General features: G+C 57.1%; 1 protein-coding gene across 1 annotated transcript in view; it reads right to left on the reverse strand.

The window, feature by feature from the left end:
• Nucleotides 1–26,814, reverse strand: part of LOC145340497 (NFATC2-interacting protein-like) — a 39,945-nt gene extending 13,131 nt beyond the window's left edge. The window contains exons 1-4 of the mRNA XM_080184966.1: nucleotides 26,731–26,814; nucleotides 26,489–26,615; nucleotides 25,091–25,180; nucleotides 23,791–23,974 (exon numbers count right to left, since the gene is read on the reverse strand). Coding sequence (XP_080041092.1) covers nucleotides 23,791–23,799 — 9 coding nt within the window. The 5' untranslated portion in view covers nucleotides 23,800–23,974; nucleotides 25,091–25,180; nucleotides 26,489–26,615; nucleotides 26,731–26,814. The remainder of the gene's footprint in view (nucleotides 1–23,790; nucleotides 23,975–25,090; nucleotides 25,181–26,488; nucleotides 26,616–26,730) is intronic.
• Nucleotides 26,815–27,793: the final 979 nt, after the last annotated feature.

The following is a 27,793-nucleotide window of genomic DNA, read 5'->3' on the forward strand; positions in this document are numbered from 1 at the left end:
ATTAGTTTGGGGATTGATACAGGGTTATGGGGAGAGAGCGGGGCAGTGGGATTAGTTTGGGGATTGATACAGGGCTATGGGGAGAGAGCGGGGCAGTGGGATTAGTTTGGGGATTGAGCTATGGGGAGAGAGCAGGGCAGTAGGATTAGTTTGGGGATTGAGCTATGGGGAGAGAGCGGGGCAGTGGGATTAGTTTGGGGATTGATACAGGGCTATGGGGAGAGAGCGGGGGCAGTGGGATTAGTTTGGGGATTGATACAGGGCTATGGGGAGAGAGCGGGGCAGTGGGATTAGTTTGGGGATTGAGCTATGGGGAGAGAGCGGGGCAGTGGGATTAGTTTGGGGATTGAGCTATGGGGAGAGAGCGGGGCAGTGGGATTAGTTTGGGGATTGATACGGGGCTATGGGGAGAGAGCGGGGTTCCAGTGGGATTAGTTTGGGGATTGAGCTATGGGGAGAGAGCGGGGCAGTGGGATTAGTTTGGGGATTGAGCTATGGGGAGAGTGTGGGGCAGTGGGATTAGTTTGGGGATTGATACAGGGCTATGGGGAGAGAGCGGGGCAGTGGGATAAGTTTGGGGATTGAGCTATGGGGAGAAAGTGCGGGGCAGTGGGATTAGTTTGGGGATTGAGGTATGGGGAGAGAGCGGGGCAGTGGGATTAGTTTGGGATTGAGCTATGGGGAGAGAGCGGGGCAGTGGGATTAGTTTGGGGATTGAGCTATGGGGAGAGAGCGGGGCAGTGGGATTAGTTTGGGGATTGATACAGGGCTATGGGGAGAGAGCGGGGGCAGTGGGATTAGTTTGGGGATTGATACAGGGCTATGGGGAGAGAGCGGGGCAGTGGGATTAGTTTGGGGATTGAGCTATGGGGAGAGAGCGGGGCAGTGGGATTAGTTTGGGGATTGAGCTATGGGGAGAGCGGGGGACAGTTTGATTAGTTTGGGGATTGATACAGGGCTATGGGGAGAGAGCGGGGCAGTGGGATTAGTTTGGGGATTGAGCTATGGGGAGAGAGCGGGGCAGTGGGATTAGTTTGGGGATTGAGCTATGGGGAGAGAGCGGGGCAGTGGGATTAGTTTGGGGATTGATACAGGGCTATGGGGAGAGAGCGGGGGCAGTGGGATTAGTTTGGGGATTGATACAGGGCTATGGGGAGAGCGGGGGCAGTGGGATTAGTTTGGGGATTGAGCTATGGGGAGAGAGCGGGGCAGTGGGATTAGTTTGGGGATTGAGCTATGGGGAGAGAGCGGGGCAGTGGGATTAGTTTGGGGATTGAGCTATGGGGAGAGAGCGGGGCAGTGGGATTAGTTTGGGGATTGAGCTATGGGGAGAGAGCGGGGCAGTGGGATTAGTTTGGGGATTGAGCTATGGGGAGAGAGCGGGGCAGTGGGATTAGTTTGGGGATTGAGCTATGGGGAGAGAGCGGGGCAGTGGGATTAGTTTGGGGATTGATACAGGGCTATGGGGAGAGAGCGGGGCAGTGGGATTAGTTTGGGGATTGAGCTATGGGGAGAGAGCGGGGGCAGTGGGATTAGTTTGGGGATTGATACGGGGCTATGGGGAGAGAGCGGGGCAGTGGGATTAGTTTGGGGATTGAGCTATGGGGAGAGAGCGGGGGCAGTGGGATTAGTTTGGGGATTGATACGGGGCTATGGGGAGAGAGCGGGGCAGTGGAATTAGTTTGGGGATTGAGCTATGGGGAGAGAGCGGGGCAGTGGGATTAGTTTGGGGATTGAGCTATGGGGAGAGAGCGGGGCAGTGGGATTAGTTTGGGGATTGATACGGGGCTATGGGGAGAGAGCGGGGGCAGTGAGATTAGTTTGGGGATTGATACGGGGCTATGGGGAGAGAGCGGGGGCAGTGGGATTAGTTTGGGGATTGATACAGGGCTATGGGGAGAGAGCGGGGGGCAGTGGGATTAGTTTGGGGATTGATACAGGGCTATGGGGAGAGAGCGGGGCAGTGGGATTAGTTTGGGGATTGAGCTATGGGGAGAGATCGGGGGCAGTGGGATTAGTTTGGGGATTGAGCTCTGGGGAGAGAGCGGGGGCAGTGGGATTAGTTTGGGGATTGAGCTATGGGGAGAGAGTGGGGCAGTGGGATTAGTTTGGGGATTGATACGGGGCTATGGGGAGAGAGCGGGGCAGTGGGATTAGTTTGGGGATTGAGCTATGGGGAGAGAGCGGGGGCAGTGGGATTAGTTTGGGGATTGAGCTATGTGGAGAGAGCGGGGGCAGTGGGATTAGTTTGGGGATTGAGCTATGGGGAGAGAGCGGGGCAGTGGGATTAGTTTGGGGATTGATACAGGGCTATGGGGAGAGAGTGGGGGCAGTGGGATTCGTTTGGGGATTGATACAGGGTTATGGGGAGAGAGCGGGGCAGTGGGATTAGTTTGGGGATTGAGCTATGGGGAGAGAGCGGGGCAGTGGGATTAGTTTGGGGATTGATACGGGGCTATGGGGAGAGAGCGGGGGCAGTGGGATTAGTTTGGGGATTGATACAGGGCTATGGGGAGAGAGCAGGGGGCAGTGGGATTAGTTTGGGGATTGATACAGGGCTATGGGGAGAGAGCGGGGCAGTGGGATTAGTTTGGGGATTGAGCTATGGGGAGAGAGCGGGGGCAGTGGGATTAGTTTGGGGATTGATACGGGGCTATGGGGAGAGAGCGGGGGCAGTGGGATTAGTTTGGGGATTGATACAGGGCTATGGGGAGAGAGCGGGGGGCAGTGGGATTAGTTTGGGGATTGATACAGGGCTATGGGGAGAGAGCGGGGCAGTGGGATTAGTTTGGTGATTGATACAGGGCTATGGGGAGATAGCGGGGCAGTGGGATTAGTTTGGGGATAGAGCTATGGGGAGAGAGCGGGGCAGTGGGATTAGTTTGGGGATTGATACGGGGCTATGGGGAGAGAGCAGGGTTCCAGTGGGATTAGTTTGGGGATTGAGCTATGGGGAGAGAGCGGGGCAGTGGGATTAGTTTGGGGATTGAGCTATGGGGAGAGTGTGGGGCAGTGGGATTAGTTTGGGGATTGATACAGGGCTATGGGGAGAGAGCGGGGCAGTGGGATTAGTTTGGGGATTGAGCTATGGGGAGAGAGCGGGGCAGTGGGATTAGTTTGGGGATTGATACAGGGCTATTGGGAGAGAGCGGCGGCAGTGGGAGTAGTTTGGGGATTGAGCTATGGGGAGAGAGCGGGACAGTGGGATTAGTTTGTGGATTGATACAGGGCTATGGGGAGAGAGCGGGGGCAGTGGGATTAGTTTGGGGATTGATACAGGGCTATGGGGAGAGAGCGGGGCAGTGGGATTGGTTTGGGGATTGATACAGGGCTATGGGGAGAGAGCGGGGGCAGTGGGATTAGTTTGGGGATTGATACAGGGCTATGGGGAGCGAGCGGGGGCAGTGGGATTAGTTTGGGGATTGAGCTATGGGGAGAGAGTGCGGGGCAGTGGGATTAGTTTGGGGATTGAGCTATGGGGAGAGAGCGGGGCAGTGGGATTAGTTTGGGATTGAGCTATGGGGAGAGAGCGGGGCAGTGGGATTAGTTTGGGGATTGAGCTATGGGGAGAGAGCGGGGCAGTGGGATTAGTTTGGGGATTGAGCTATGGGGAGAGAGCGGGGCAGTGGGATTAGTTTGGGGATTGAGCTATGGGGAGAGCGGGGGACAGTTTGATTAGTTTGGGGATTGATACAGGGCTATGGGGAGAGAGCGGGGCAGTGGGATTAGTTTGGGGATTGAGCTATGGGGAGAGAGCGGGGCAGTGGGATTAGTTTGGGGATTGAGCTATGGGGAGAGAGCGGGACAGTGGGATTAGTTTGGGGATTGAGCTATGGGGAGAGAGCGGGGCAGTGGGATTAGTTTGGGGATTGATACAGGGCTATGGGGAGAGAGCGGGGGCAGTGGGATTAGTTTGGGGATTGATACAGGGCTATGGTGAGAGCGGGGGCAGTGGGATTAGTTTGGGGATTGAGCTATGGGGAGAGAGCGGGGCAGTGGGATTAGTTTGGGGATTGAGCTATGGGGAGAGAGCGGGGCAGTGGGATTAGTTTGGGGATTGAGCTATGGGGAGAGAGCGGGGCAGTGGGATTAGTTTGGGGATTGAGCTATGGGGAGAGAGCGGGGCAGTGGGATTAGTTTGGGGATTGAGCTATGGGGAGAGAGCGGGGGCAGTGGGATTAGTTTGAGGATTGAGCTATGGGGAGAGAGCGGGGGCAGTGGGATTAGGTTTGGGATTGAGCTATGGGGAGAGAGCGGGGGCAGTGGGATTAGTTTGGGGATTGAGCTATGGGGAGAGAGCAGGGGCAGTGGGATTAGTTTGGGGATTGAGCTATGGGGAGAGAGCGAGGGGGCAGTGGGATTAGTTTGGGGATTGAGCTATGGGGAGAGAGTGGGGGCAGTGGGATTTGTTTGGGGATTGAGCTATGGGGACAGAGCGGGGCAGTGGGATTAGTTTGGGGATTGATACAGGGCTATGGGGAGAGAGTGGGGGCAGTGGGATTAGTTTGGGGATTGATACGGGGCTATGGGGAGAGAGCGGGGCAGTGGGATTAGTTTGGGGATTGATACAGGGTTATGGGGAGAGAGCGGGGCAGTGGGATTAGTTTGGGGATTGATACAGGGCTATGGGGAGAGAGCGGGGCAGTGGGATTAGTTTGGGGATTGAGCTATGGGGACAGAGCAGGGCAGTAGGATTAGTTTGGGGATTGAGCTATGGGGAGAGAGCGGGGCAGTGGGATTAGTTTGGGGATTGATACAGGGCTATGGGGAGAGAGCGGGGGCAGTGGGATTAGTTTGGGGATTGATACAGGGCTATGGGGAGAGAGCGGGGCAGTGGGATTAGTTTGGGGATTGAGCTATGGGGAGAGAGCGGGGGCAGTGGGATTAGTTTGGGGATTGATACGGGGCTATGGGGAGAGAGCGGGGGCAGTGGGATTAGTTTGGGGATTGATACAGGGCTATGGGGAGAGAGCGGGGGGCAGTGGGATTAGTTTGGGGATTGAGCTATGGGGAGAGAGCGGGGCAGTGGGATTAGTTTGGGGATTGAGCTATGGGGAGAGAGCGGGGCAGTGGGATTAGTTTGGGGATTGAGGTATGGGGAGAGAGCGGGGCAGTGGGATTAGTTTGGGGATGGAGCTATGGGGAGAGAGCTGGGCAGTGGGATTAGTTTGGGGATTGAGCTATGGGGAGAGAGCGGGGCAGTGGGATTAGTTTGGGGATTGAGCTATGGGGAGAGAGCGGGGCAGTGGGATTAGTTTGGGGATTGAGCTATGGGGAGAGAGCGGGGCAGTGGGATTAGTTTGGGGATTGATACAGGGCTATGGGGAGAGAGCGGGGCAGTGGGATTAGTTTGGGGATTGAGCTATGGGGAGAGAGCGGGGGCAGTGGGATTAGTTTGGGGATTGATACGGGGCTATGGGGAGAGAGCGGGGCAGTGGGATTAGTTTGGGGATTGAGCTATGGGGAGAGAGCGGGGGCAGTGGGATTAGTTTGGGGATTGATACGGGGCTATGGGGAGAGAGCGGGGCAGTGGAATTAGTTTGGGGATTGAGCTATGGGGAGAGAGCGGGGCAGTGGGATTAGTTTGGGGATTGAGCTATGGGGAGAGAGCGGGGCAGTGGGATTAGTTTGGGGATTGATACGGGGCTATGGGGAGAGAGCGGGGGCAGTGGGATTAGTTTGGGGATTGATACGGGGCTATGGGGAGAGAGCGGGGGCAGTGGGATTAGTTTGGGGATTGATACAGGGCTATGGGGAGAGAGCGGGGCAGTGGGATTAGTTTGGGGATTGATACAGGGCTATGGGGAGAGAGCGGGGCAGTGGGATTAGTTTGGGGATTGAGCTATGGGGAGAGAGCGGGGCAGTGGGATTAGTTTGGGGATTGAGCTATGGGGAGAGATCAGGGGCAGTGGGATTAGTTTGGGGATTGAGCTATGGGGAGAGAGCGGGGGCAGTGGGATTAGTTTGGGGATTGAGCTATGGGGAGAGAGTGGGGCAGTGGGATTAGTTTGGGGATTGATACAGGGCTATGGGGAGAGAGCGGGGGGCAGTGGGATTAGTTTGGGGATTGATACAGGGCTATGGGGAGAGAGTGGGGCAGTGGGATTAGTTTGGGGATTGAGCTATGGGGAGAAAGCGGGGGCAGTGGGATTAGTTTGGGGATTGAGCTATGGGGAGAGAGCGGGGGCAGTGGGATTAGTTTGGTGATTGAGCTATGGGGAGAGAGCGGGGGCAGTGGGATTAGGTTGGGGATTGAGCTATGGGGAGAGAGCGGGGGCAGTGGGATTAGTTTGGGGATTGATACAGGGCTATGGGGACAGCGGGGGCAGTGGGATTAGTTTGGGGATTGATACAGGGCTATGGGGAGAACGGGGGCAGTGGGATTAGTTTGGGGATTGATACAGGGCTATAGGGAGAGAGCGGGGCAGTGGGATTAGTTTGGGGATTGAGCTATGGGGAGAGAGCGGGGCAGTGGGATTAGTTTGGGGATTGAGCTATGGGGAGAGAGCGGGGCAGTGGGATTAGTTTGGGGATTGAGCTATGGGGAGAGAGCGGGGCAGTGGGATTAGTTTGGGGATTGAGCTATGGGGAGAGAGCGGGGCAGTGGGATTAGTTTGGGGATTGAGCTATGGGGAGAGAGCGGGGCAGTGGGATTAGTTTGGGGATTGAGCTATGGGGAGAGAGCGGGGCAGTGGGATTAGTTTGGGGATTGATACAGGGCTATGGGGAGAGAGCGGGGCAGTGGGATTAGTTTGGGGATTGAGCTATGGGGAGAGAGCGGGGGCAGTGGGATTAGTTTGGGGATTGATACGGGGCTATGGGGAGAGAGCGGGGCAGTGGGATTAGTTTGGGGATTGAGCTATCGGGAGAGAGCGGGGGCAGTGGGATTAGTTTGGGGATTGATACGGGGCTATGGGGAGAAAGCGGGGCAGTGGAATTAGTTTGGGGATTGAGCTATGGGGAGAGAGCGGGGCAGTGGGATTAGTTTGGGGATTGAGCTATGGGGAGAGAGCGGGGCAGTGGGATTAGTTTGGGGATTGATACGGGGCTATGGGGAGAGAGCGGGGGCAGTGGGATTAGTTTGGGGATTGATTTGGGGCTATGGGGAGAGAGCGGGGGCAGTGGGATTAGTTTGGGGATTGATACAGGGCTATGGGGAGAGAGCGGGGGGCAGTGGGATGAGTTTGGGGATTGAGCTATGGGGAGAGAGCGGGGGCAGTGGGATTAGTTTGGGGATTGAGCTATGGGGAGAGAGTGGGGCAGTGGGATTAGTTTGGGGATTGATACGGGGCTATGGGGAGAGAGCGGGGCAGTGGGATTAGTTTGGGGATTGATACGGGGCGATGGGGAGAGAGCGGGGCAGTGGGATTAGTTTGGGGATTGAGCTATGGGGAGAGAGCGGGGCAGTGGGATTAGTTTGGGGATTGATACAGGGCTATGGGGAAAGAGTGGGGCAGTGGGATTAGTTTGGGGATTGAGCTATGGGGAGAGAGCGGGGGCAGTGGGATTAGTTTGGGGATTGAGCTATGTGGAGAGAGCGGGGGCAGTGGGATTAGTTTGGGGATTGAGCTATGGGGAGAGAGCGGGGGCAGTGGGATTAGTTTGGGGATTGATACAGGGTTATGGGGAGAGAGCGGGGCAGTGGGATTAGTTTGGGGATTGATACAGGGCTATGGGGAGAGAGCGGGGCAGTGGGATTAGTTTGGGGATTGAGCTATGGGGAGAGAGCGGGGCAGTGGGATTAGTTTGGGGATTGATACGGGGCTATGGGGAGAGAGCGGGGGCAGTGGGATTAGTTTGGGGATTGATACAGGGCTATGGGGAGAGAGCAGGGGGCAGTGGGATTAGTTTGGGGATTGATACAGGGCTATGGGGAGAGAGCGGGGCAGTGGGATTAGTTTGGGGATTGAGCTATGGGGAGAGAGCGGGGGCAGTGGGATTAGTTTGGGGATTGATACGGGGCTATGGGGAGAGAGCGGGGGCAGTGGGATTAGTTTGGGGATTGATACAGGGCTATGGGGAGAGAGCGGGGGGCAGTGGGATTAGTTTGGGGATTGATACAGGGCTATGGGGAGAGAGCGGGGCAGTGGGATTAGTTTGGGGATAGAGCTATGGGGAGAGAGCGGGGCAGTGGGATTAGTTTGGGGATTGATACGGGGCTATGGGGAGAGAGCAGGGTTCCAGTGGGATTAGTTTGGGGATTGAGCTATGGGGAGAGAGCGGGGCAGTGGGATTAGTTTGGGGATTGAGCTATGGGGAGAGTGTGGGGCAGTGGGATTAGTTTGGGGATTGATACAGGGCTATGGGGAGAGAGCGGGGCAGTGGGATTAGTTTGGGGATTGAGCTATGGGGAGAGAGCGGGGCAGTGGGATTAGTTTGGGGATTGATACAGGGCTATTGGGAGAGAGCGGCGGCAGTGGGAGTAGTTTGGGGATTGAGCTATGGGGAGAGAGCGGGACAGTGGGATTAGTTTGTGGATTGATACAGGGCTATGGGGAGAGAGCGGGGGCAGTTGGATTAGTTTGGGGATTGATACAGGGCTATGGGGAGAGAGCGGGGCAGTGGGATTGGTTTGGGGATTGATACAGGGCTATGGGGAGAGAGCGGGGGCAGTGGGATTAGTTTGGGGATTGATACAGGGCTATGGGGAGCGAGCGGGGGCAGTGGGATTAGTTTGGGGATTGAGCTATGGGGAGAGAGTGCGGGGCAGTGGGATTAGTTTGGGGATTGAGCTATGGGGAGAGAGCGGGGCAGTGGGATTAGTTTGGGATTGAGCTATGGGGAGAGAGCGGAGCAGTGGGATTAGTTTGGGGATTGAGCTATGGGGAGAGAGCGGGGCAGTGGGATTAGTTTGGGGATTGATACAGGGCTATGGGGAGAGAGCGGGGCAGTGGGATTAGTTTGGGGATTGAGCTATGGGGAGAGCGGGGGACAGTTTGATTAGTTTGGGGATTGATACAGGGCTATGGGGAGAGAGCGGGGCAGTGGGATTAGTTTGGGGATTGAGCTATGGGGAGAGAGCGGGGCAGTGGGATTAGTTTGGGGATTGAGCTATGGGGAGAGAGCGGGGCAGTGGGATTAGTTTGGGGATTGATACAGGGCTATGGGGAGAGAGCGGGGGCAGTGGGATTAGTTTGGGGATTGATACAGGGCTATGGTGAGAGCGGGGGCAGTGGGATTAGTTTGGGGATTGAGCTATGGGGAGAGAGCGGGGCAGTGGGATTAGTTTGGGGATTGAGCTATGGGGAGAGAGCGGGGCAGTGGGATTAGTTTGGGGATTGAGCTATGGGGAGAGAGCGGGGCAGTGGGATTAGTTTGGGGATTGAGCTATGGGGAGAGAGCGGGGCAGTGGGATTAGTTTGGGGATTGAGCTATGGGGAGAGAGCGGGGCAGTGGGATTAGTTTGGGGATTGAGCTATGGGGAGAGAGCGGGGCAGTGGGATTAGTTTGGGGACTGATACAGGGCTATGGGGAGAGAGCGGGGCAGTGGGATTAGTTTGGGGATTGAGCTATGGGGAGAGAGCGGGGCAGTGGGATTAGTTTGGGGATTGAGCTATGGGGAGAGAGCGGGGCAGTGGGATTAGTTTGGGGATTGATACGGGGCTATGGGGAGAGAGCGAGGGCAGTGAGATTAGTTTGGGGATTGATACGGGGCTATGGGGAGAGAGCGGGGGCAGTGGGATTAGTTTGGGGATTGATACAGGGCTATGGGGAGAGAGCGGGGGGCAGTGGGTTTAGTTTGGGGATTGATACAGGGCTATGGGGAGAGAGCGGGGCAGTGGGATTAGTTTGGGGATTGAGCTATGGGGAGAGAGCGGGGCAGTGGGATTAGTTTGGGGATTGAGCTATGGGGAGAGAGCGAGTTTGGGGATTGATACAGGGCTATTGGGAGAGAGCGGGGGCAGTGGGAGTAGTTTGGGGATTGAGCTATGGGGAGAGAGCGGGACAGTGGGATTAGTTTGTGGATTGATACAGGGCTATGGGGAGAGAGCGGGGGCAGTGGGATTAGTTTGGGGATTGATACAGGGCTATGGGGAGAGAGCGGGGCAGTGGGATTAGTTTGGGGATTGATACAGGGCTATGGGGAGAGAGCGGGGGCAGTGGGATTAGTTTGGGGATTGATACAGGGCTATGGGGAGCGAGCGGGGGCAGTGGGATTAGTTTGGGGATTGAGCTATGGGGAGAGAGTGCGGGGCAGTGGGATTAGTTTGGGGATTGAGCTATGGGGAGAGAGCGGTGCAGTGGGATTAGTTTGGGATTGAGCTATGGGGAGAGAGCGGGGCAGTGGGATTAGTTTGGGGATTGAGCTATGGGGAGAGAGCGGGGCAGTGGGATTAGTTTGGGGATTGATACAGGGCTATGGGGAGAGAGCGGGGCAGTGGGATTAGTTTGGGGATTGAGCTATGGGGAGAGAGCGGGGCAGTGGGATTAGTTTGGGGATTGATACGGGGCTATGGGGAGAGAGCAGGGTTCCAGTGGGATTAGTTTGGGGATTGAGCTATGGGGAGAGAGCGGGGCAGTGGGATTAGTTTGGGGATTGAGCTATGGGGAGAGTGTGGGGCAGTGGGATTAGTTTGGGGATTGATACAGGGCTATGGGGAGAGAGCGGGGCAGTGGGATTAGTTTGGGGATTGAGCTATGGGGAGAGAGCGGGGCAGTGGGATTAGTTTGGGGATTGATACAGGGCTATTGGGAGAGAGCGGCGGCAGTGGGAGTAGTTTGGGGATTGAGCTATGGGGAGAGAGCGGGACAGTGGGATTAGTTTGTGGATTGATACAGGGCTATGGGGAGAGAGCGGGGGCAGTGGGATTAGTTTGGGGATTGATACAGGGCTATGGGGAGAGAGCGGGGCAGTGGGATTGGTTTGGGGATTGATACAGGGCTATGGGGAGAGAGCGGGGGCAGTGGGATTAGTTTGGGGATTGATACAGGGCTATGGGGAGCGAGCGGGGGCAGTGGGATTAGTTTGGGGATTGAGCTATGGGGAGAGAGTGCGGGGCAGTGGGATTAGTTTGGGGATTGAGCTATGGGGAGAGAGCGGGGCAGTGGGATTAGTTTGGGATTGAGCTATGGGGAGAGAGCGGGGCAGTGGGATTAGTTTGGGGATTGAGCTATGGGGAGAGAGCGGGGCAGTGGGATTAGTTTGGGGATTGATACAGGGCTATGGGGAGAGAGCGGGGCAGTGGGATTAGTTTGGGGATTGAGCTATGGGGAGAGCGGGGGACAGTTTGATTAGTTTGGGGATTGATACAGGGCTATGGGGAGAGAGCGGGGCAGTGGGATTAGTTTGGGGATTGAGCTATGGGGAGAGAGCGGGGCAGTGGGATTAGTTTGGGGATTGAGCTATGGGGAGAGAGCGGGACAGTGGGATTAGTTTGGGGATTGAGCTATGGGGAGAGAGCGGGGCAGTGGGATTAGTTTGGGGATTGATACAGGGCTATGGGGAGAGAGCGGGGGCAGTGGGATTAGTTTGGGGATTGATACAGGGCTATGGTGAGAGCGGGGGCAGTGGGATTAGTTTGGGGATTGAGCTATGGGGAGAGAGCGGGGCAGTGGGATTAGTTTGGGGATTGAGCTATGGGGAGAGAGCGGGGCAGTGGGATTAGTTTGGGGATTGAGCTATGGGGAGAGAGCGGGGCAGTGGGATTAGTTTGGGGATTGAGCTATGGGGAGAGAGCGGGGCAGTGGGATTAGTTTGGGGATTGAGCTATGGGGAGAGAGCGGGGGCAGTGGGATTAGTTTGAGGATTGAGCTATGGGGAGAGAGCGGGGGCAGTGGGATTAGGTTTGGGATTGAGCTATGGGGAGAGAGCGGGGGCAGTGGGATTAGTTTGGGGATTGAGCTATGGGGAGAGAGCAGGGGCAGTGGGATTAGTTTGGGGATTGAGCTATGGGGAGAGAGCGAGGGGGCAGTGGGATTAGTTTGGGGATTGAGCTATGGGGAGAGAGTGGGGGCAGTGGGAGTTGTTTGGGGATTGAGCTATGGGGACAGAGCGGGGCAGTGGGATTAGTTTGGGGATTGATACAGGGCTATGGGGAGAGAGTGGGGGCAGTGGGATTAGTTTGGGGATTGATACGGGGCTATGGGGAGAGAGCGGGGCAGTGGGATTAGTTTGGGGATTGATACAGGGTTATGGGGAGAGAGCGGGGCAGTGGGATTAGTTTGGGGATTGATACAGGGCTATGGGGAGAGAGCGGGGCAGTGGGATTAGTTTGGGGATTGAGCTATGGGGACAGAGCAGGGCAGTAGGATTAGTTTGGGGATTGAGCTATGGGGAGAGAGCGGGGCAGTGGGATTAGTTTGGGGATTGATACAGGGCTATGGGGAGAGAGCGGGGGCAGTGGGATTAGTTTGGGGATTGATACAGGGCTATGGGGAGAGAGCGGGGCAGTGGGATTAGTTTGGGGATTGAGCTATGGGGAGAGAGCGGGGGCAGTGGGATTAGTTTGGGGATTGATACGGGGCTATGGGGAGAGAGCGGGGGCAGTGGGATTAGTTTGGGGATTGATACAGGGCTATGGGGAGAGAGCGGGGGGCAGTGGGATTAGTTTGGGGATTGAGCTATGGGGAGAGAGCGGGGCAGTGGGATTAGTTTGGGGATTGAGCTATGGGGAGAGAGCGGGGCAGTGGGATTAGTTTGGGGATTGAGGTATGGGGAGAGAGCGGGGCAGTGGGATTAGTTTGGGGATGGAGCTATGGGGAGAGAGCTGGGCAGTGGGATTAGTTTGGGGATTGAGCTATGGGGAGAGAGCGGGGCAGTGGGATTAGTTTGGGGATTGAGCTATGGGGAGAGAGCGGGGCAGTGGGATTAGTTTGGGGATTGAGCTATGGGGAGAGAGCGGGGCAGTGGGATTAGTTTGGGGATTGATACAGGGCTATGGGGAGAGAGCGGGGCAGTGGGATTAGTTTGGGGATTGAGCTATGGGGAGAGAGCGGGGGCAGTGGGATTAGTTTGGGGATTGATACGGGGCTATGGGGAGAGAGCGGGGCAGTGGGATTAGTTTGGGGATTGAGCTATGGGGAGAGAGCGGGGGCAGTGGGATTAGTTTGGGGATTGATACGGGGCTATGGGGAGAGAGCGGGGCAGTGGAATTAGTTTGGGGATTGAGCTATGGGGAGAGAGCGGGGCAGTGGGATTAGTTTGGGGATTGAGCTATGGGGAGAGAGCGGGGCAGTGGGATTAGTTTGGGGATTGATACGGGGCTATGGGGAGAGAGCGGGGGCAGTGGGATTAGTTTGGGGATTGATACGGGGCTATGGGGAGAGAGCGGGGGCAGTGGGATTAGTTTGGGGATTGATACAGGGCTATGGGGAGAGAGCGGGGCAGTGGGATTAGTTTGGGGATTGATACAGGGCTATGGGGAGAGAGCGGGGCAGTGGGATTAGTTTGGGGATTGAGCTATGGGGAGAGAGCGGGGCAGTGGGATTAGTTTGGGGATTGAGCTATGGGGAGAGATCAGGGGCAGTGGGATTAGTTTGGGGATTGAGCTATGGGGAGAGAGCGGGGGCAGTGGGATTAGTTTGGGGATTGAGCTATGGGGAGAGAGTGGGGCAGTGGGATTAGTTTGGGGATTGATACAGGGCTATGGGGAGAGAGCGGGGGGCAGTGGGATTAGTTTGGGGATTGATACAGGGCTATGGGGAGAGAGTGGGGCAGTGGGATTAGTTTGGGGATTGAGCTATGGGGAGAAAGCGGGGGCAGTGGGATTAGTTTGGGGATTGAGCTATGGGGAGAGAGCGGGGGCAGTGGGATTAGTTTGGTGATTGAGCTATGGGGAGAGAGCGGGGGCAGTGGGATTAGGTTGGGGATTGAGCTATGGGGAGAGAGCGGGGGCAGTGGGATTAGTTTGGGGATTGATACAGGGCTATGGGGACAGCGGGGGCAGTGGGATTAGTTTGGGGATTGATACAGGGCTATGGGGAGAACGGGGGCAGTGGGATTAGTTTGGGGATTGATACAGGGCTATAGGGAGAGAGCGGGGCAGTGGGATTAGTTTGGGGATTGAGCTATGGGGAGAGAGCGGGGCAGTGGGATTAGTTTGGGGATTGAGCTATGGGGAGAGAGCGGGGCAGTGGGATTAGTTTGGGGATTGAGCTATGGGGAGAGAGCGGGGCAGTGGGATTAGTTTGGGGATTGAGCTATGGGGAGAGAGCGGGGCAGTGGGATTAGTTTGGGGATTGAGCTATGGGGAGAGAGCGGGGCAGTGGGATTAGTTTGGGGATTGAGCTATGGGGAGAGAGCGGGGCAGTGGGATTAGTTTGGGGATTGATACAGGGCTATGGGGAGAGAGCGGGGCAGTGGGATTAGTTTGGGGATTGAGCTATGGGGAGAGAGCGGGGGCAGTGGGATTAGTTTGGGGATTGATACGGGGCTATGGGGAGAGAGCGGGGCAGTGGGATTAGTTTGGGGATTGAGCTATCGGGAGAGAGCGGGGGCAGTGGGATTAGTTTGGGGATTGATACGGGGCTATGGGGAGAAAGCGGGGCAGTGGAATTAGTTTGGGGATTGAGCTATGGGGAGAGAGCGGGGCAGTGGGATTAGTTTGGGGATTGAGCTATGGGGAGAGAGCGGGGCAGTGGGATTAGTTTGGGGATTGATACGGGGCTATGGGGAGAGAGCGGGGGCAGTGGGATTAGTTTGGGGATTGATTTGGGGCTATGGGGAGAGAGCGGGGGCAGTGGGATTAGTTTGGGGATTGATACAGGGCTATGGGGAGAGAGCGGGGGGCAGTGGGATGAGTTTGGGGATTGAGCTATGGGGAGAGAGCGGGGGCAGTGGGATTAGTTTGGGGATTGAGCTATGGGGAGAGAGTGGGGCAGTGGGATTAGTTTGGGGATTGATACGGGGCTATGGGGAGAGAGCGGGGCAGTGGGATTAGTTTGGGGATTGATACGGGGCGATGGGGAGAGAGCGGGGCAGTGGGATTAGTTTGGGGATTGAGCTATGGGGAGAGAGCGGGGCAGTGGGATTAGTTTGGGGATTGATACAGGGCTATGGGGAAAGAGTGGGGCAGTGGGATTAGTTTGGGGATTGAGCTATGGGGAGAAAGCGGGGGCAGTGGGATTAGTTTGGGGATTGAGCTATGTGGAGAGAGCGGGGGCAGTGGGATTAGTTTGGGGATTGAGCTATGGGGAGAGAGCGGGGGCAGTGGGATTAGTTTGGGGATTGATACAGGGTTATGGGGAGAGAGCGGGGCAGTGGGATTAGTTTGGGGATTGATACAGGGCTATGGGGAGAGAGCGGGGCAGTGGGATTAGTTTGGGGATTGAGCTATGGGGAGAGAGCGGGGCAGTGGGATTAGTTTGGGGATTGATACGGGGCTATGGGGAGAGAGCGGGGGCAGTGGGATTAGTTTGGGGATTGATACAGGGCTATGGGGAGAGAGCAGGGGGCAGTGGGATTAGTTTGGGGATTGATACAGCGCTATGGGGAGAGAGCGGGGCAGTGGGATTAGTTTGGGGATTGAGCTATGGGGAGAGAGCGGGGGCAGTGGGATTAGTTTGGGGATTGATACGGGGCTATGGGGAGAGAGCGGGGGCAGTGGGATTAGTTTGGGGATTGATACAGGGCTATGGGGAGAGAGCGGGGGGCAGTGGGATTAGTTTGGGGATTGATACAGGGCTATGGGGAGAGAGCGGGGCAGTGGGATTAGTTTGGGGATAGAGCTATGGGGAGAGAGCGGGGCAGTGGGATTAGTTTGGGGATTGATACGGGGCTATGGGGAGAGAGCAGGGTTCCAGTGGGATTAGTTTGGGGATTGAGCTATGGGGAGAGAGCGGGGCAGTGGGATTAGTTTGGGGATTGAGCTATGGGGAGAGTGTGGGGCAGTGGGATTAGTTTGGGGATTGATACAGGGCTATGGGGAGAGAGCGGGGCAGTGGGATTAGTTTGGGGATTGAGCTATGGGGAGAGAGCGGGGCAGTGGGATTAGTTTGGGGATTGATACAGGGCTATTGGGAGAGAGCGGCGGCAGTGGGAGTAGTTTGGGGATTGAGCTATGGGGAGAGAGCGGGACAGTGGGATTAGTTTGTGGATTGATACAGGGCTATGGGGAGAGAGCGGGGGCAGTGGGATTAGTTTGGGGATTGATACAGGGCTATGGGGAGAGAGCGGGGCAGTGGGATTGGTTTGGGGATTGATACAGGGCTATGGGGAGAGAGCGGGGGCAGTGGGATTAGTTTGGGGATTGATACAGGGCTATGGGGAGCGAGCGGGGGCAGTGGGATTAGTTTGGGGATTGAGCTATGGGGAGAGAGTGCGGGGCAGTGGGATTAGTTTGGGGATTGAGCTATGGGGAGAGAGCGGGGCAGTGGGATTAGTTTGGGATTGAGCTATGGGGAGAGAGCGGAGCAGTGGGATTAGTTTGGGGATTGAGCTATGGGGAGAGAGCGGGGCAGTGGGATTAGTTTGGGGATTGATACAGGGCTATGGGGAGAGAGCGGGGCAGTGGGATTAGTTTGGGGATTGAGCTATGGGGAGAGCGGGGGACAGTTTGATTAGTTTGGGGATTGATACAGGGCTATGGGGAGAGAGCGGGGCAGTGGGATTAGTTTGGGGATTGAGCTATGGGGAGAGAGCGGGGCAGTGGGATTAGTTTGGGGATTGAGCTATGGGGAGAGAGCGGGGCAGTGGGATTAGTTTGGGGATTGATACAGGGCTATGGGGAGAGAGCGGGGGCAGTGGGATTAGTTTGGGGATTGATACAGGGCTATGGTGAGAGCGGGGGCAGTGGGATTAGTTTGGGGATTGAGCTATGGGGAGAGAGCGGGGCAGTGGGATTAGTTTGGGGATTGAGCTATGGGGAGAGAGCGGGGCAGTGGGATTAGTTTGGGGATTGAGCTATGGGGAGAGAGCGGGGCAGTGGGATTAGTTTGGGGATTGAGCTATGGGGAGAGAGCGGGGCAGTGGGATTAGTTTGGGGATTGAGCTATGGGGAGAGAGCGGGGCAGTGGGATTAGTTTGGGGATTGAGCTATGGGGAGAGAGCGGGGCAGTGGGATTAGTTTGGGGACTGATACAGGGCTATGGGGAGAGAGCGGGGCAGTGGGATTAGTTTGGGGATTGAGCTATGGGGAGAGAGCGGGGCAGTGGGATTAGTTTGGGGATTGAGCTATGGGGAGAGAGCGGGGCAGTGGGATTAGTTTGGGGATTGATACGGGGCTATGGGGAGAGAGCGAGGGCAGTGAGATTAGTTTGGGGATTGATACGGGGCTATGGGGAGAGAGCGGGGGCAGTGGGATTAGTTTGGGGATTGATACAGGGCTATGGGGAGAGAGCGGGGGGCAGTGGGTTTAGTTTGGGGATTGATACAGGGCTATGGGGAGAGAGCGGGGCAGTGGGATTAGTTTGGGGATTGAGCTATGGGGAGAGAGCGGGGCAGTGGGATTAGTTTGGGGATTGAGCTATGGGGAGAGAGCGAGTTTGGGGATTGATACAGGGCTATTGGGAGAGAGCGGGGGCAGTGGGAGTAGTTTGGGGATTGAGCTATGGGGAGAGAGCGGGACAGTGGGATTAGTTTGTGGATTGATACAGGGCTATGGGGAGAGAGCGGGGGCAGTGGGATTAGTTTGGGGATTGATACAGGGCTATGGGGAGAGAGCGGGGCAGTGGGATTAGTTTGGGGATTGATACAGGGCTATGGGGAGAGAGCGGGGGCAGTGGGATTAGTTTGGGGATTGATACAGGGCTATGGGGAGCGAGCGGGGGCAGTGGGATTAGTTTGGGGATTGAGCTATGGGGAGAGAGTGCGGGGCAGTGGGATTAGTTTGGGGATTGAGCTATGGGGAGAGAGCGGTGCAGTGGGATTAGTTTGGGATTGAGCTATGGGGAGAGAGCGGGGCAGTGGGATTAGTTTGGGGATTGAGCTATGGGGAGAGAGCGGGGCAGTGGGATTAGTTTGGGGATTGATACAGGGCTATGGGGAGAGAGCGGGGCAGTGGGATTAGTTTGGGGATTGAGCTATGGGGAGAGCGGGGGACAGTTTGATTAGTTTGGGGATTGATACAGGGCTATGGGGAGAGAGCGGGGCAGTGGGATTAGTTTGGGGATTGAGCTATGGGGAGAGAGCGGGGCAGTGGGATTAGTTTGGGGATTGAGCTATGGGGAGAGAGCGGGACAGTGGGATTAGTTTGGGGATTGAGCTATGGGGAGAGAGCGGGGCAGTGGGATTAGTTTGGGGATTGATACAGGGCTATGGGGAGAGAGCGGGGGCAGTGGGATTAGTTTGGGGATTGATAGAGGGCTATGGTGAGAGCGGGGGCAGTGGGATTAGTTTGGGGATTGAGCTATGGGGAGAGAGCGGGGCAGTGGGATTAGTTTGGGGATTGAGCTATGGGGAGAGAGCGGGGCAGTGGGATTAGTTTGGGGATTGAGCTATGGGGAGAGAGCGGGGCAGTGGGATTAGTTTGGGGATTGAGCTATGGGGAGAGAGCGGGGCAGTGGGATTAGTTTGGGGATTGAGCTATGGGGAGAGAGCGGGGCAGTGGGATTAGTTTGGGGATTGAGCTATGGGGAGAGAGCGGGGCAGTGGGATTAGTTTGGGGACTGATACAGGGCTATGGGGAGAGAGCGGGGCAGTGGGATTAGTTTTGGGATTGAGCTATGGGGAGAGAGCGGGGCAGTGGGATTAGTTTGGGGATTGAGCTATGGGGAGAGAGCGGGGCAGTGGGATTAGTTTGGGGATTGATACGGGGCTATGGGGAGAGAGCGAGGGCAGTGAGATTAGTTTGGGGATTGATACGGGGCTATGGGGAGAGAGCGGGGGCAGTGGGATTAGTTTGGGGATTGATACAGGGCTATGGGGAGAGAGCGGGGGGCAGTGGGATTAGTTTGGGGATTGATACAGGGCTATGGGGAGAGAGCGGGGCAGTGGGATTAGTTTGGGGATTGAGCTATGGGGAGAGAGCGGGGCAGTGGGATTAGTTTGGGGATTGAGCTATGGGGAGACATCGGGGGCAGTGGGATTAGTTTGGGGATTGAGCTATGGGGAGAGAGCGGGGGCAGTGGGATTAGTTTGGGGATTGAGCTATGGGGAGAGAGTGGGGCAGTGGGATTAGTTTGGGGATTGATACGGGGCTATGGGGAGAGAGCGGGGCAGTGGGATTAGTTTGGGGATTGATACGGGGCGATGGGGAGAGAGCGGGGCAGTGGGATTAGTTTGGGGATTGAGCTTTGGGGAGAGAGCGGGGCAGTGGGATTAGTTTGGGGATTGATACAGGGCTATGGGGAGAGAGTGGGGCAGTGGGATTAGTTTGGGGATTGAGCTATGGGGAGAGAGCGGGGGCAGTGGGATTAGTTTGGGGATTGAGCTATGGGGAGAGAGCGGGGGCAGTGGGATTAGTTTGGGGATTGAGCTATGGGGAGAGAGCGGGGGCAGTGGGATTAGGTTGGGGATTGAGCTATGGGGAGAGAGCGGGGGCAGTGGGATTAGTTTGGGGATTGAGCTATGGGGAGAGAGCAGGGGCAGTGGGATTAGTTTGGGGATTGAGCTATGGGGAGAGAGCGAGGGGGCAGTGGGATTAGTTTGGGGATTGAGCTATGGGGAGAGAGTGGGGGCAGTGGGATTAGTTTGGGGATTGAGCTATGGGGACAGAGCGGGGCAGTGGGATTAGTTTGGGGATTGATACAGGGCTATGGGGAGAGAGTGGGGGCAGTGGGATTAGTTTGGGGATTGATACGGGGCTATGGGGAGAGAGCGGGGCAGTGGGATTAGTTTGGGGATTGATACAGGGTTATGGGGAGAGAGCGGGGCAGTGGGATTAGTTTGGGGATTGATACAGGGCTATGGGGAGAGAGCGGGGCAGTGGGATTAGTTTGGGGATTGAGCTATGGGGAGAGAGCGGGGCAGTAGGATTAGTTTGGGGATTGAGCTATGGGGAGAGAGCGGGGCAGTGGGATTAGTTTGGGGATTGATACAGGGCTATGGGGAGAGAGCAGGGGGCAGTGGGATTAGTTTGGGGATTGATACAGGGCTATGGGGAGAGAGCGGGGCAGTGGGATTAGTTTGGGGATTGAGCTATGGGGAGAGAGCGGGGGCAGTGCGATTAGTTTGGGGATTGATACGGGGCTATGGGGAGAGAGCGGGGGCAGTGGGATTAGTTTGGGGATTGATACAGGGCTATGGGGAGAGAGCAGGGGGCAGTGGGATTAGTTTGGGGATTGATACAGGGCTATGGGGAGAGAGCGGGGCAGTGGGATTAGTTTGGTGATTGATACAGGGCTATGGGGAGAGAGCGGGGCAGTGGGATTAGTTTGGGGATTGAGCTATGTGGAGAGAGCGGGGCAGTGGGATTAGTTTGGGGATTGAGCTATGGGGAGAGAGCGGGGCAGTGGGATTAGTTTGGGGATTGATACGGGGCTATGGGGAGAGAGCGGGGTTCCAGTGGGATTAGTTTGGGGATTGAGCTATGGGGAGAGAGCGGGGCAGTGGGATTATTTTGGGGATTGAGCTATGGGGAGAGTGTGGGGCAGTGGGATTAGTTTGGGGATTGATACAGGGCTATGGGGAGAGAGCGGGGCAGTGGGATTAGTTTGGGGATTGATACAGGGCTATGGGGAGAGAGCGGGGCAGTGGGATTAGTTTGGGGATTGATACAGGGCTATGGGGAGAGAGCGGGGGCAGTGGGATTAGTTTGGGGATTGAGCTATGGGGAGAGAGCGGGACAGTGGGATTAGTTTGTGGATTGATACAGGGCTATGGGGAGAGAGCGGGGGCAGTGGGATTAGTTTGGGGATTGATACAGGGCTACGGGGAGAGAGCGGGGCAGTGGGATTAGTTTCGGGATTGATACAGGGCTATGGGGAGAGAGCGGGGGCAGTGGGATTAGTTTGGGGATTGATACAGGGCTATGGGGAGATAGCGGGGGCAGTGGGATTAGTTTGGGGATTGAGCTATGGGGAGAGAGTGCGGGGCAGTGGGATTAGTTTGGGGATTGAGCTATGGGGAGAGAGCGGGGCAGTGGGATTAGTTTGGGGATTGAGCTATGGGGAGAGAGCGGGGCAGTGGGATTAGTTTGGGGATTGAGCTATGGGGAGAGAGCGGGGCAGTGGGATTAGTTTGGGGATTGATACAGGGCTATGGGGAGAGAGCGGGGGCAGTGGGATTAGTTTGGGGATTGATACAGGGCTATGGGGAGAGCGGGGGCAGTGGGATTAGTTTGGGGATTGATACAGGGCTATGGGGAGAGAGCGGGGCAGTGGGATTAGTTTGGGGATTGATACAGGGCTATGGGGAGAGAGCGGGGGCAGTGGGATTAGTTTGGGGATTGAGCTATGGGGAGAGAGCGGGACAGTGGGATTAGTTTGTGGATTGATACAGGGCTATGGGGAGAGAGCGGGGGCAGTGGGATTAGTTTGGGGATTGATACAGGGCTACGGGGAGAGAGCGGGGCAGTGGGATTAGTTTCGGGATTGATACAGGGCTATGGGGAGAGAGCGGGGGCAGTGGGATTAGTTTGGGGATTGATACAGGGCTATGGGGAGATAGCGGGGGCAGTGGGATTAGTTTGGGGATTGAGCTATGGGGAGAGAGTGCGGGGCAGTGGGATTAGTTTGGGGATTGAGCTATGGGGAGAGAGCGGGGCAGTGGGATTAGTTTGGGGATTGAGCTATGGGGAGAGAGCGGGGCAGTGGGATTAGTTTGGGGATTGAGCTATGGGGAGAGAGCGGGGCAGTGGGATTAGTTTGGGGATTGATACAGGGCTATGGGGAGAGAGCGGGGGCAGTGGGATTAGTTTGGGGATTGATACAGGGCTATGGGGAGAGAGCGGGGCAGTGGGATTAGTTTGGGGATTGAGCTATGGGGAGAGAGCGGGGCAGTGGGATTAGTTTGGGGATTGAGCTATGGGGAGAGCGGGGGACAGTTTGATTAGTTTGGGGATTGATACAGGGCTATGGGGAGAGAGCGGGGCAGTGGGATTAGTTTGGGGATTGAGCTATGGGGAGAGAGCGGGACAGTGGGATTAGTTTGGGGATTGAGCTATGGGGAGAGAGCGGGGCAGTGGGATTAGTTTGGGGATTGATACAGGGCTATGGGGAGAGAGCGGGGGCAGTGAGAATAGTTTGGGGATTGATACAGGGCTATGGGGAGAGCGGGGGCAGTGGGATTAGTTTGGGGATTGATACAGGGCTATAGGGAGAGAGCGGGGCAGTGGGATTAGTTTGGGGATTGAGCTATGGGGAGAGAGCGGGGCAGTGGGATTAGTTTGGGGATTGAGCTATGGGGAGAGAGCGGGGCAGTGGGATTAGTTTGGGGATTGAGCTATGGGGAGAGAGCGGGGCAGTGGGATTAGTTTGGGGATTGAGCTATGGGGAGAGAGCGGGGCAGTGGGATTAGTTTGGGGAATGAGCTATGGGGAGAGAGCGGGGCAGTGGGATTAGTTTGGGGATTGAGCTATGGGGAGAGAGCGGGGCAGTGGGATTAGTTTGGGGATTGATACAGGGCTATGGGGAGAGAGCAGGGCAGTGGGATTAGTTTGGGGATTGAGCTATGGGGAGAGAGCGGGGCAGTGGGATTAGTTTGGGGATTGATACAGGGCAATGGGGAGAGAGCGGGGGCAGTGGGATTAGTTTGGGGATTGATACAGGGCTATGGGGAGAGAGCGGGGCAGTGGGGTTAGTTTGGGGATTGATACAGGGTATGGGGAGCGAGCGGGGCAGTGGGATTAGTTTGGGGATTGAGCTATGGGGAGAGAGCGGGGGCAGTGGGATTAGTTTGGGGATTGATACAGGGCTATGGGGAGAGAGCGGGGCAGTGGGATTAGTTTGGGGATTGATACAGGGCTATGGGGAGAGAGCGGGGCAGTGGGATTAGTTTGGGGATTGATACAGGGCTATGGGGAGAGAGCGGGGCAGTGGGATTAGTTTGGGGATTGATACAGGGCTATGGGGAGAGAGCGGGGCAGTGGGATTAGTTTGGGGATTGATACAGGGCTATGGGGAGAGAGCGGGGCAGTGGGATTAGTTTGGGGATTGATACAGGCCTCTGGGGAGAGAGCGGGGCAGTGGGATTAGTTTGGGGATTGAGCTGTGGGGAGAGAGCGGGGGCAGTGGGATTAGTTTGGGGATTGAGCTATGGGGAGAGAGCGGGGCAGTGGGATTAGTTTGGGGATTGAGCTGTGGGGAGAGAGCGGGGGCAGTGGGATTAGTTTGGGGATTGATACAGGGCTATGGGGAGAGAATGGGGCAGTGGGATTAGTTTGGGGATTGAGCTATGGGGAGAGAGCGGGGGCAGTGGGATTAGTTTGGGGATTGATACAGGGCTATGGGGAGAGAGCGGGGCAGTGGGATTAGTTTGGGGATTGAGCTATGGGGAGAGAGCGGGGGCAGTGGGATTAGTTTGGGGATTGAGCTATGGGGAGAGAGCGGGGCAGTGGGATTAGTTTGGGGATTGAGCTATGGGGAGAGAGCGGGGCAGTGGGATTAGTTTGGGGATTGAGCTATGGGGAGAGAGTGGGGCAGTGGGATTAGTTTGGGGATTGAGCTATGGGGAGAGAGCGGGGCAGTGGGATTAGTTTGGGGAGTGAGCTATGGGGAGAGAGCGGGGCAGTGGGATTAGTTTGGGGATTGAGCTATGGGGAGAGAGCGGGGCAGTGGGATTAGTTTGGGGATTGAGCTATGGGGAGAGAGCGGGGCAGTGGGATTAGTTTGGGGATTGATACAGGGCTATGGGGAGAGAGTGGGGGCAGTGGGATTAGTTTGGGGATTGATACAGGGCTATGGGGAGAGAGTGGGGGCAGTGGGATTAGTTTGGGGATTGATACGGGGCTATGTTGGGGTGTAGTTTGGACTCACCATCCGCATGGGGACCCGATAGATGTGACCTCGACACCGGATCTTGATGGTAATCTCCCGCGGGGTGTTAGGCAGACTGGGTAAAACTCCCACCAGAATCACATCATCCGACTCACAGTGCACCCGGCTCAACACTGGAGAACAACCCAGAGCTTCCAACTCCCGGAGATTCCTGTCCACTTCCCTGTCAGGGGGGAGACGGAGACAACGAGGGGAGTGAGAGAGACAGGCGCAGGCACACAGAGAGACAGGCGCAGGCACACAGAGAGACAGGCGCAGGCACACAGAGAGACAGGCGCAGGCACACAGAGAGACAGGCGCAGGCACACAGAGAGACAGGCGCAGGCACACAGAGAGACAGGCGCAGGCACACAGAGAGACAGGCGCAGGCACACAGAGAGACAGGCGCAGGCACACAGAGAGACAGGCGCAGGCACACAGAGAGACAGGCGCAGGCACACAGAGAGACAGGCGCAGGCACACAGAGAGACAGGCGCAGGCACACACAGAGAGACAGGCGCAGGCACACACAGAGAGACAGGCGCAGGCACACACAGAGAGACAGGCGCAGGCACACACAGAGAGACAGGCGCAGGCACACACAGAGAGACAGGCGCAGGCACACACAGAGAGACAGGCGCAGACACACACAGAGAGACAGGCGCAGACACACACAGAGAGACAGGCGCAGACACACACAGAGAGACAGGCGCAGACACACACAGAGAGACAGGCGCAGACACACACAGAGAGACAGGCGCAGACACACACAGAGAGACAGGCGCAGACACACACAGAGAGACAGGCGCAGACACACACAGAGAGACAGGCGCAGACACACAGAGAGAGACAGGCGCAGACACACAGAGAGACAGGCGCAGACACACACAGAGAGACAGGCGCAGACACACACAGAGAGACAGGCGCAGACACACAGAGAGACAGGCGCAGACACACAGAGAGACAGGCGCAGGCACACAGAGAGACAGGCGCAGGCACACAGAGAGACAGGCGCAGGCACACAGAGAGACAGGCGCAGGCACACATAGAGAGACAGGCGCAGGCACACATAGAGAGACAGGCGCAGGCACACATAGAGAGACAGGCGCAGGCACACACAGAGAGACAGGCGCAGGCACACACAGAGAAACAGGCGCAGACACACAGAGAGACAGGCGCAGACACACAGAGAGACAGGCGCAGACACACAGAGAGACAGGCGCAGGCACACACAGAGAGACAGGCGCAGACACACAGAGAGACAGGCGCAGACACAGATCAGTAATGAGGAGTGGGTTACCTGATAGCTTTACACGCTCGCCTGGTTTGCAGAGTTGGGGTGGTGGGGGAGGCTGGTGGGGAGGGGGATCGATCCCTCAGGCCACTGGAGCTGTGGAGACAAAATGATGTGGAGGAGATTGGCTATGTAACACAGTCCAGAATTTACTCTGTATCTAACCCCGTGCTGTACCTGTCCTGGGAGTGTTTGATGGGGGGACAGTGTAGAGGGAGCTTTACTCTGTATCTAACCCCGTGCTGTACCTGTCCTGGGAGTGTTTGATGGGGACAGTGTAGAGGGAGCTTTACTCTGTATCTAACCCCGTGCTGTACCTGTCCTGGGAGTGTTTGATGGGGGAAACAGTGTAGAGGGAGCTTTACTCTGTATCTAACTCCGTGCTGTACCTGTCCTGGGAGTGTTTGATGGGGACAGTGTAGAGGGAGCTTTACTCTGTATCTAACCCCGTGCTGTACCTGTCCTGGGAGTGTTTGATGGGGGACAGTGTAGAGGGAGCTTTACTCTGTATCTAACCCCGTGCTGCACCTGTCCTGGGAGTGTTTGATGGGGGACAGTGTAGAGGGAGCTTTACTCTGTATCTAACCCCGTGCTGTACCTGTCCTGGGAGTGTTTGATGGGGACAGTGTAGAGGGAGCTTTACTCTGTATCTAATCCCGTGCTGTACCTGTCCTGGGAGTGTTTGATGGGGGTCAGTATAGAGGGAGCTTTACTCTGTATCTAACCCCGTGCTGTACCTGTCCTGGGAGTGTTTGATGGGGGGACAGTGTAGAGGGAGCTTTACTCTGTATCTAACCCCGTGCTGTACCTGTCCTGGGAGTGTTTGATGGGGGGACAGTGTAGAGGGAGCTTTACTCTGTATCTAACCCCGTGCTGTACCTGTCCTGGGAGTGTTTGATGGGGGGGACAGTGTAGAGGGAGCTTTACTCTGTATCTAACCCCGTGCTGTCCCTGTCCTGGGAGTGTTTGATGGGGGACAGTGTAGAGGGAGCTTTACTCTGTATCTAACCCTGTGCTGTACCTGTCCTGGGAGTGTTTGATGGGGACAGTGTAGAGGGAGCTTTACTCTGTATCTAACCCCGTGCTGTACCTGTCCTGGGAGTGTTTGATGGGGGGGGACAGTGTAGAGGGAGCTTTACTCTGTATCTAACCCCGTGCTGTACCTGTCCTGGGAGTGTTTGATGGGGGGGACAGTGTAGAGGGAGCTTTACTCTGTATCTAACCCCGTGCTGTACCTGTCCTGGGAGTGTTTGATGGGGGGGACAGTGTAGAGGGAGCTTTACTCTGTATCTAACCCTGTGCTGTACCTGTCCTGGGAGTGTTTGATGGGGGGGACAGTGTAGAGGGAGCTTTACTCTGTATCTAACCCCGTGCTCTCCCTCTGATTGATGGCGCTGTACTTACTGAGTAAGGTTTGTGTCTGTGTCATCCTCCGAGTCGGAAAGGGGTGCTGTTCTCCTGGTACGTGGGGATTCTCACTTTCTCTTGCGACTCTGTACTCTCTCTGATTCACTATCTCCATCCTCAGAGTCTGTGTCCAACCACAGAGAGACATCATCAGATCCGATAAGAAACCCTCTCTCTGCACCCCCCACCCCCCTTCTCTCTCTCTGCCCCCACCTCCACCTCCACCCCCACCTCCTCACCTGAGCCATTGGCCTGTCTCTGGAACTCCCTCTCCAGCGCAGCCGGATTCTCCTGGTACAGGGTCAATGTCCGACTGACCTGCAGGGACACAACAGCCCAACACACATCAGTGAGGGGGGGGAAGGAGGAGGGCGGGGGGAAGGAGGAGGGCGGGGGGAAGGAGGAGGGCGGGGGGAAGGAGGAGGGCGGGGGGAAGGAGGAGGGCGGGGGGAAGGAGGAGGGCGGGGGGAAGGAGGAGGGCGGGGGGAAGGAGGAGGGGGGAAGGGAGGGGGGGGAAGGGAGGGGGGGGAAGGAGGGGAGGATGGGATCGGGGGGGTGGAGGAGTGACGGGTCAGGGGGGGGGGTGGGAGTGACGGGATCGGGGGGGGGGGGTGGGAGTGACGGGATCGGGGGGGGGTGGGAGTGACGGGATCGGGGGGGGGGGGTGGGAGTGACGGGATCGGGGGGGGGGTGGGAGTGACGGGATCGGGGGGGGGTGGGAGTGACGGGATCGGGGGGGGGGTGGGAGTGACGGGATCGGGGGGGGGGTGGGAGTGACGGGATCGGGGGGGGGGGTGGGAGTGACGGGATCGGGGGGGGGGGTGGGAGTGACGGGATCGGGGGGGGGGGTGGGAGTGACGGGATCGGGGGGGGTGGGAGTGACGGGATCGGGGGGGGTGGGAGTGACGGGATCGGGGGGGGTGGGAGTGACGGGATCGGGGGGTGGTGGGAGTGACGGGATCGGGGGTGGTGGGAGTGACGGGATCGGGGGGGGTGGGAGTGACGGGATCGGGGGGGGGTGGGAGTGACGGGATCGGGGGGGGTGGGAGTGACGGGATCGGGGGGGGGTGGGAGTGACGGGATCGGGGGGGGGGGTGGGAGTGACGGGATCGGGGGGGGGGTGGGAGTGACGGGATCGGGGGGGGGGTGGGAGTGACGGGATCGGGGGGGGGTGGGAGTGACGGGATCGGGGGGGGGTGGGAGTGACGGGATCGGGGGGGGGTGGGAGTGACGGGATCGGGGGGGGGTGGGAGTGACGGGATCGGGGGGGGGGGTGGGAATGAGAGTGCTCCTTACCCTGCC

Source organism: Carcharhinus amblyrhynchos, unplaced genomic scaffold, assembly GCF_965287045.1.
Source record: "Carcharhinus amblyrhynchos unplaced genomic scaffold, sCarAmb.v2.hapA chromosome_1072, whole genome shotgun sequence".
In the NCBI taxonomy this organism is placed as follows: domain Eukaryota; kingdom Metazoa; phylum Chordata; class Chondrichthyes; order Carcharhiniformes; family Carcharhinidae; genus Carcharhinus; species Carcharhinus amblyrhynchos.